This window comes from Chrysoperla carnea, chromosome 1, assembly GCF_905475395.1.
Source record: "Chrysoperla carnea chromosome 1, inChrCarn1.1, whole genome shotgun sequence".
NCBI lineage: Eukaryota > Metazoa > Arthropoda > Insecta > Neuroptera > Chrysopidae > Chrysoperla > Chrysoperla carnea.
In genome coordinates, this window is record NC_058337.1 from 30,062,006 (window position 1) to 30,071,393 (window position 9,388).

The 9,388-nt window shown below is 31.0% G+C and overlaps 1 protein-coding gene across 2 annotated transcripts; it reads right to left on the bottom strand.

Annotated features, from left to right (window-relative positions):
• Window positions 1–1,896: 1,896 nt before the first annotated feature.
• On the bottom strand, window positions 1,897–8,065 carry LOC123301812 (aminopeptidase N). 2 transcript variants are annotated; one of them, XM_044884729.1, is made up of 11 exons: window positions 7,977–8,065; window positions 7,819–7,904; window positions 6,774–7,024; window positions 5,310–5,672; window positions 4,936–5,250; window positions 4,721–4,871; window positions 4,442–4,653; window positions 4,191–4,374; window positions 3,932–4,133; window positions 3,390–3,873; window positions 1,897–2,792 (listed from the first exon to the last, which is right to left on the bottom strand). In XM_044884729.1, the coding sequence occupies exons 2-11, from the start codon at window positions 7,876–7,878 to the stop codon at window positions 2,207–2,209; spliced, it is 2,808 nt and encodes a 935-aa protein (XP_044740664.1). In that variant the 5' UTR covers window positions 7,879–7,904; window positions 7,977–8,065; the 3' UTR covers window positions 1,897–2,206. The 2 variants fall into 2 exon arrangements, with proteins under 2 accessions (XP_044740664.1, XP_044740656.1); XM_044884721.1 differs by having other exon boundaries at window positions 6,747–7,024.
• Window positions 8,066–9,388: the final 1,323 nt, after the last annotated feature.

Genomic DNA, 9,388 nt, shown 5'->3' on the forward strand with positions numbered 1-9,388 from the left:
GATATTTGGGTGATTTAGGATTCAGTATCAAATATTTTAACAAACAATAACCATGATGATTGTTCTTAATATTATTCTTTTTTTTATAAATTAATCCAAACGCTCTACAAAATACGAATCTTACTTTAATAGCCAACAGCAGTTTATTTGAAAAAGAAGGTGCCGCTTTTTTATTTCACTTGATTCAAAATTTTAGTTTGATATTGTATTTAACCAGCGGAGAATTTGTTCCTAAAAACTACCTTGAAAAAAATTTAGCGCATTGAATCGCTGGCGGTCAGAATCCTTGACACATGATTTTGAATATAATTTTATGTTTATATTTTACAATTATTAAACTTAAACCAAATTAGTTTAACTTTCATCACACATAAAGAAACAAGTATACTATTATATTTTATTGGAAAACGAGATTAGACCAAAAAATTTTGGAAAATGGAATAATTTTGCTCTAAAAGCATAACATTTATCAAACAGGTCGCAACAATACCTACCCAATACAGAGAATTCTCATATTGATGATATCCAGAGTATTTATAATTTTTTTATTTTAACTCTATTATATAAAATAAAGTTTTAGAAAATTAGCTTTATGATCTGCTCAAAATAATGCTTTTACGTGAACTTATTCAAAGACACAAAAAAAGGAATGTTTCGGCATTTAGCTTAGGACCCTACTAACGCGCAGTCTCGGAAGTGCTGGGGTTGCGATAATTAACGCTATAATAAATGAAAAACAATTTTTGGCCAATATCTCGGAAACCATCATCTTTATGAAAAGATCTAAATAGAAATTGTCGGAATTTTGTTTTTCTGAGAAAAATACGGAATCAAAAATTGTGATATCTTCAGCTATTTTCCCGGAAATCGGGAAAAACGGCCAAATATATATAGTTATATGCTAATTAAACATATCTTGAAACTATTGATTTTATAACTTTTTTCAAACAAAAGTTGGAAATTTTTTTTTTCTAAAAAAAATGTAAAGTGAACAATTTTGATTCGTTAGTATATATGCGTTATATATATATTTGGTCGTTTTTCCCGATTTTCAGGAAAATGGCTGAATATATCACAATTTTGGATTCTACGTTTAGGAAACAAAATTTCCAACAATTTTTGTTTATAACTTTTTTTGAAAAAGTTGATGGTTTCCGAGATATTGGCCAAAAGTCTTTTTTTTATGTGTATATGTGTAGCGTTAATTATCGCCACCCCAAACTGCGCGCTAGTAGAGTCTTAAACTAGATGCCGAAATTTTCCTTTTCTTTTGCTCTTGAATAAATTCATAAAATCGCTTTTTTCAGTTATTTTGAGCGGCCTATTAGGTGAAAGTCTCCTAATTAATAGAGAAATTCCCATGATGGTGTTTAAAGCTTACTTTTTCATATATTAGCTTCCCTCTCAGTAACTTTAAAAAGGCATCAACGCATCTGCTAAATTCAAATTTAGAAACCAAATAGAAATTATCTCGAAATTCTAATGAGGGCTGTTAACAGGGAAATAAATATGAATCCTATGGTTCATAACCCTTGGTCATCAATATCCAACAGGTTGATTGTGACTACACTGCGGACAGTATAAAAACCCTCATAAAGCCTCTTTAAAACATAAAACGGAAAATACTAGCTTGGTAATGTAATACGTTGATGATTAACTGATTAACTTAACTGAAAGATACTAATAAGTCTTACTAGTAAGAATAGATAAAAAGATATAATTTTTAAAAGAATAACAGAAAGAATGAAGAATTAAAAGATTAGGCAGAGGAAGAGACAATTTTAAAAGATCTTACAGAATAATAACTATTGCTAAGAAAATAAAGTGACACATACGTTTTTGTTAACTAGAATTACACTTTTGAAATGTTTTAAGAGCCAAAAGAATAAAACCAAATACAAATAAAACTTATATCTCTATTTATTGTTTTAATTCGAGTTTTGTACAGCAAAAACGGTTATGAAAATTCAAAATTAAATTTAAACGAAATAATAACAATCTTGTTTCTTTATCTTTTTACAAACCATAAGAAAATAAATAAATATTCTATACAAAGTAATTTTTGTAGTATTCAGTGGCGGATTTGTAGTTTTGGCCGAATAAGCTTTTAAAGCATATCGATGTTCTTTTATGCAATCAAGGTAATATCTCTAAAGTTAGCGTTTGCAAATCCGTCACTGATTTAAATATAATATCGTTAAAAATTTTATTTACGTAAAAATTTAACTTTTTCTTCAGAATTTTGTTGTTCTAAATAATTATCAACCCATTTTTCGATAACTGGCAAATTCTCATCACTCCATTTAGTCTCCTCTTTTATATTTCTTAATGCTTTTTCAATAATGTATTCAGCTGTACCAAATTCACCCTGTCGTTGCACATATAATTCCGATACCATATCAAGACCTTCTTGTGTTGTAAACACATTCGTGGCTGATGTTATAATACTGTCCCATAAATGTGGTTTGTTTTCAAATCGTACTTTTATTATCTCCCAGTTATTTTTCAAAAAGTGGAATAATGTTGTATATCCACTAGCACCACCGGTCAACATACTAAATATCAAATATATGTCGGTCTCTGTGAAATTTCCGTTATCTTCTAATATTGTAATGTTTAAAATACGATCAATTTTCCACGATTCTATTGGACATCCAACCAATGTTTTCAATAAATATGTTCGTTCACTTTGCTTACGCGATGGGGGGAAATTTATCACACGTTGTAAACCAAATTCCCATTCTTCACGTGTCCCCCACTTGAATACTGGACATATAAATTGATTTGCCACTCTAAAATTACAAAAAAATTCAATAAATAACCTTTTTCCCAGAAGCAGTAAATATTTTATGCTCAGTGCATCTCTTCAACTTTCTAGCGGAAGTACAATGATTTGTTGGCGAGATTATGTGAAAGTAAAATCATTCCAAATTTCTCAGGTATTCATGCATCTCTGTAGGCTCCTCAAGGGGAGTTAACATTTTGGTAAAGAAATTAAATAGGTTTTGACAGGTGAATTCTACACAAGAGGCCAGCAAAAGACAATGATCCAGCAAAACCAGCCTTAAATTCTCTCTACGCTGGGTTATCAAAATTTATAGCAGCAGAATAATAAGATATGCACTTTCTAGAAGAACTGAGAAATGTTAATTCTGCCATAAAGAAAAAAGAAATCAAAATCGATTTTGGATAGAGAAAATTGGACATAACTTACTACGTCAAACATAGATATTATCAACGATCGCTGGAAAGACATATAATCTCACCAACTGCATGAGGAATTTGAAATCGTTAAAAAAGCACAATACAACTTTCAAAACGCAGTACCGAACATTATTAGCCAAATTTTTCTACTGCAATGTTGTTATATCTTATTTAACAAAACTTACGGATTTCCTTCATCTGGATCCTCACTTTCCATCCATTTTTTGTAAACGGCCTGAGCTTCTTCAATGCAAGGTTTATAGCCAGCTCGACATAAGAACACTTTAGCCAAACCACGCAAATGTGTTTGACTTCGATCTTCGTCAGGTTTTGGTTCACTTCCTAACTCTTCGTACAATGGCGTTAAAAGCATTCGGACATATGTCTCAAATTTCTTATGAACCTCAGAACTATCAATATGACGGCCAATGTGGTCAATCATTGTAAACACTGGATCCCAAGCCAGATGATCTCGTTCATATTTCAAAAATAGTGTCATATTTAAAGCTGTAGCAAAACTCAAATCACCAGCATATGCTAAGTTCCAAGCATCATGTAATAATTTTGCTCTAGTATAAACTGGAATTCGTGATCGACCTTCTTGATTATTTAATAGATATTGTGCCAACATGTTCCAATTTTGAATATCGTAATTTACTGGGAATGGTCCTGAAATTTATAAACTTATCATTAAATATTCCTAAACTATTTTGAAAAAAATGCATACCAATTTCTTCAGGATTTACAATAATAAACTGATTTTCTTTTGGTAAATCTTTAATTTCAATTTCACGTTCTTTTTTCATCCAGACACGAGGAGTGTAGTTATGAAAGTCTAATTTTTCTTCATCCACTAACACGATTGGAATCCACCATAACATTTTATCTTGATCGGGGACATCATGTGGACGATCTCGCAAATAAACTCTCTAATGGGAAAAATAATGTTAATGAAAATTGAAAAATAAATATTCGAGAATGATTACCTGTTTAAGTACGGCAGAATTTTTTTTATAATCCCTAGTTACAGTTACAACTGGTAATCGATCTTTTGTAATCCATGATCCTGCAATTTCGTTAACGCTAACTTGCCGGCATAGTACACGATTCGTATGTGCCTGTTCAGTTAATGCACTCCAAATATCATCCCCAAAGAATGTCTTGTATTCCCTAGAAATTAAAAAAAGTAATTAAAAGTAGTTATAAGATTGATTCAAATTCCCTATAATTAACTTACTTTTCACGAATAAATTTGCGTAAAGCTTGGCGGAAAGTTGTTTCACCAAGTGTATAGTTAAACATACGGAAAATTAATTCAGTTTTGGATGCAGTTGTCTCATATTTCATTCCTGTGATACGGGCATGTGGGTATCTTTTGCTGAATTCGTAATATAAAGAATATAGGATTGTCATTGGCCATTTCCCTTGTAACTCAGCGCCATTATCAATCTGAAAGAAATTTCTCAGTTTTGAAAATAGCTCAAAAATAAATAAGTTACGATTCAACTAGTAATACCTTGAAAGCAGTCCATGCAGCCATATAACTTGCTAAAGCCTTATTAATATGGGCATCACTCCACCAGTATGGTGTAGCTAAGGCCCCTAACCATTGATAAGTGATTTCTTGAGCAATTTGCCAAACTCCTGTTCGACTTAATTCACTTTCCCTAGAAGCATAACAAAATGGATAATGGTTCCCAAAAATATTTTTATTGAAAGTTGATTTCTTACTTGAAAAATATTAACCCCCAATTGTCAGCAGGACGTACAGCATAATAATTGGGTAACGCAACAATATCTAATTTTTTCAATGGAAAATCTAATCCCCAGTATGATTGTAGCTCTTTAACAACACGTCGAGTTCGATTTGGAACATCCTTAAGTGGTTCTAAATAGTCACGCCGTCCATAAATCTTTACATTAACTCCATTGTCTACAGCACCGCTTTCTATGTTATGTAATTCACCAATTACAAAACCAAGAGTGAATGTAGACATTGGAGGGGTAGTTTGGAAAGTATCCCAAACCCATCCTTCACGATTTTCCCTGGAAATATTGTATTTAGTTAAATTTAATATCAAGAAAACCATTATTTTGAAACTTACATATCAGTAGTTTTAGATAAAGGCATGTTTGATAGTGCCATCATACTTTTAGGTCTGGCAAGTTTCAATTCGAATGGTGTTTTAAATGATGGTTCATCGAAGCATGGAAATACTCGACGAGCATTATTTGGTCGCATGTGTGTTGCTACAAACCATTTGCATTCATTACTCGTTTTGTCTGCAAAACTTGTTCGAAATACGCCTTCACTAGTTTCATTCGACAATTGGCCAGAAAATGATAATTGTAATTGACAATCTGTGCCTTTTTCAACACTTTTCTCTAAATGCAAAACATACAATGGTTTTTTGGGTATACGTTCAGTACGTACAATACGAACATTTTCCGTTTTTAATTTGGGTTCACTGTAAATTAATAGAAATAAAAATATTAAAAAACATTTTATATAGATAATCACATTTTTAGATATAATATATTTATTCATCTTCATACAATAAAATCTACCATCAGCATCTGTAGTATGAATCTACTCTTGGTGAATTAATTTGTTGCTACATCTCATTTATAAAGCAGTATTAGTGTCATAAGAACCTATATTTGGAATAACTGAGAGGCTTCTCAAGAATTTCAAAGTTTCTTAGTCCATACAACAAAAAAATATGTAATATGGACGTAAAACTTGAGTGAAGAGAGTAGCAGGAAAAAAGGTACCTATCTGGTCCAAATCTAGCCCTCGGGCATTGCGTACTTTGTACCGCGCATCAGGCGATCTTTCTTCTGTTTTCGATTATTATTAGTCTTATATTTTCTATTATTATTAGAAAAGATAAAATGAAATAATTTATTATACATATACACCACACAAACAAAATCACAGGAAAGACAGCTTGATGCGTAGTACAAATTACGCAATGACCGATGAATATCAACGCGAAGATAGGCCATTTTACCATAACAAAAGTCTTAAAATTCCCCCATTATACTACGGTAGAGAGAATTATTGGATTGTTCTTGCGCAGATAGATGACTACTCTATGCTACTTTTATTATTGTACTTAATGATATTCCCAACCAGATCTTGCCATCTTGCTTGTAATTTTTTTTTTTTTTTTAAATAAACTAAATGTATAACTAAGTAAACATTACAATCTAAACAAGAATTTGGAAAATATCGATATTTAAACTGATCGTTATATTGGCGCAGATTGTTGTGACTTGATAGAAAACGGTTTGGATTGGCAGTTTGTTTATTTACTTGCAGATGACATCACAAGCAAGTAGTGTATTCCTCATAATACAAGTTCATGCGTTAAGGTTCTAGCGTCAAATTTGATCACATGATACCCTAGAGGAGAGTGGGCAAAATTTGAATGGAACAACGTGATTCCTTGCAAAATCGTCCAACGAAGCGGGCGGGTAGCCGCTAGTAATTATTAAAATTTTACACATTGCCACTATACCTATTTTAATTAACCTACTTGTTTTCAACAGAATAGATACTCAACATTGCAACCGCTTGTGTTACTTGTAAATCCTGATGTACATGTAATTTAATTTCATCACTTGGTTCCAGCCATGTTACATTAATCCAAACAACACCATTAAATTTACCCTCTTCTGGTTCGGCTGTAAATTCTAGTTTATATGCTGTGGGAATTACCGCTTTATCTAAGCGAGCATCAGATATCAACATGTGCGCTGCATTTAAATCTATGCTACGACGGTTTCGTTGTTGCATCAAAGCACTCGCATTTATCTAAATACATACAGAAAATTATATTAAAAAATGTATCGCGACTAAATGTCGAAAAATATCATATTCAATGATATTCTACCACAAAAATATCCCCCGATAGTAAGTATGAGAAAATAGAGAACTTGCATTAACTTTTTTTTACCACAAATTCATATATAAATGAAAGATTGATTCATCTAAAGTGTATTTTAGTAATTTTTTTTAAAATTAGTAATTCCATTTAGTTACTAATTATTAATAAAAAAGAGTTATATTTTTGAATTAAAAACGTATTTACACCCGCGGAGGCTGTGAGCCAATCGGAATCACGCTAAATTTACATTTTTCAGTTTGTTTCTATGGAAAATTCATTTAATTAGACAAAGCATTTTCCACATTGCATGTTATTTTATCATTTCTCCGTGCGATGGCGTTGCTAAAAGGATGTATTGACGCCACTGGCGTTTGAATTTATAGTTTAGAAAAACTATTTTCAATTGTAAAATTACATGAAAAATCAATTTAAAAAAATTTTTCTTAGTAGTTTATAGTAAACTTCCGAAAAAAACAAATTAAAAAACATGCAACTTCTCTATTCTAAACAACTGTATTCAATTTACCTTGGTTGAGTTATCTAGAATTCACCTTTTTTCGCATATCATGACTGTTGATTGAGTAAAACGAAGTACTCAGACATTAAGAGAGGATATTTTTGTATAAGGATATTATTGAACAGAATATTTTTCGATAGAATGTTTAATCGTAAATCCAAAAAAATAAATAAAAAGAAATGTAAGGTATTTTAGAAAAATTACCTGATGATATCCAATACATGCTAATATTAATATCGCAATCGTTGTGGATTGCCACGACATTTTTAATAAAATTATTTTAAATTATTCTGAAATATTAAGAAAATTATTCAGAAAATTAAAAACAACTCTTTTATATAAAAAACTTAGTTTATGTTCACCTGTCGTCATGAAGATGGAACGATATATCTTTGGAATGTTCACACCACGACTAATTTAAAATCTTCATCATTTACTAAACGTTTCATATATTAAATTACCAAATGAAAAATGGCATCTTTGATTAAATAATATAATATAATTCGTTCTTCATACGACCCCTTGTTTTATCATTATATCAGTAGCGGTTTTATATGCATTGATTTGTTGGAACAAGGACAAAGAGGATAATTCGAAATTCGGTATTCGTTTATTATTCCTTATGAAAAGTTTTATTTAACCTTAAGGCTGTTGTCTCGCTATGGGTATGTCGACAGAAAATTATAAATTTGTGTATACTTATTAAGAATGAGATAATACATTTACCATAAAAATTTGAAGTTGGATTGACCGTCTCTGACTCGAGATAAATTCAATTAAAGTTTTAGCAAGTTTTTTAATTCTAGAAAAAAAACTAGATTTAAGATATTTTCAAAAAACTAACTGAACATTCATGTATATATTCTGAGTTTAAAAAAAAAAAAAAAACAAAAAAAAAAATCATAATTATTGACCGCTTCATTCTTGAGATATAATTACTAAAAATTATTTAAATTTATTGTATAACTAAAACAATTATATTTAGAGTATAAGTAGTGTAAGAGAGATGTCTAATATATACAGAATACCTGATGTATGTACATTAGAGTCAAAAATAACACTATATTTGAATATGCATGTGTACTAAGCACGTGTATACATACATATCATTGCTGTATGATGTCGTACAAAACATTTTTACAATATTGTACGGAGACAAAAGCCTTAAGAGTGGAGACAAAAGCCTTAAGAGTGGAGACAAAAGCCTTATGAAATAATTATAATTTAGGAATGCGCATAAAAATGGCCATAATACCCATAAAAATGTAAAATCAAACTTGATACCATAACAAAATTTCAAAGTGAAACTAAAATTGATTTCAAAACGTAGAAGTTACAAAGATTGTTTGTTGCCCATCCCCATTTAGCAAAAGTTATATATGCAATCTCTTATGGTGATACAGTGAAATGACGTTACTAAACTATATCTTTAGAAGGATAGAATATTTTCAAGTATAGACAAATGGGATATCAAATAAATGAACGTGACGTGTACATTAAAAAACTATAAGTGGGGGATATCGGAATTCTGATTTCGGAAACGTCATCAGCGACTCCAAAAACCCTCGAGTATACTTTTTGGGCCCATTTTGTTGAATATTTACAGAATATTGCTGTGTTGAGCCAGCGAAGAGCGAATAACCGCAAGACGGGGAAGTATATCGCCATTTTAACTTCAGAATCGTGATCAGTGATCCAAAAAACCCCGAGTATACTTTTTTGGCCCATTTTTTCGAATATTTACAGAATACTGCTGTTTTGGACGAGAAGGGGC

Excerpts from the sequence above, each read along its gene's own strand:
- LOC123301812 (XM_044884721.1), bottom strand. The coding sequence starts at position 7,878 with ATGTCGTGGCAATCCACAACGATTGCGATATTAATATTAGCATGTATT. Across the intron at positions 7,025-7,818 it reads CATGTATTGGATATCATCAG|ATAAATGCGAGTGCTTTGAT; the intron begins GTAATTTTTCTA and ends GTATGTATTTAG. Across the intron at positions 3,874-3,931 it reads TGTAAATCCTGAAGAAATTG|GACCATTCCCAGTAAATTAC; the intron begins GTATGCATTTTT and ends TATAAATTTCAG.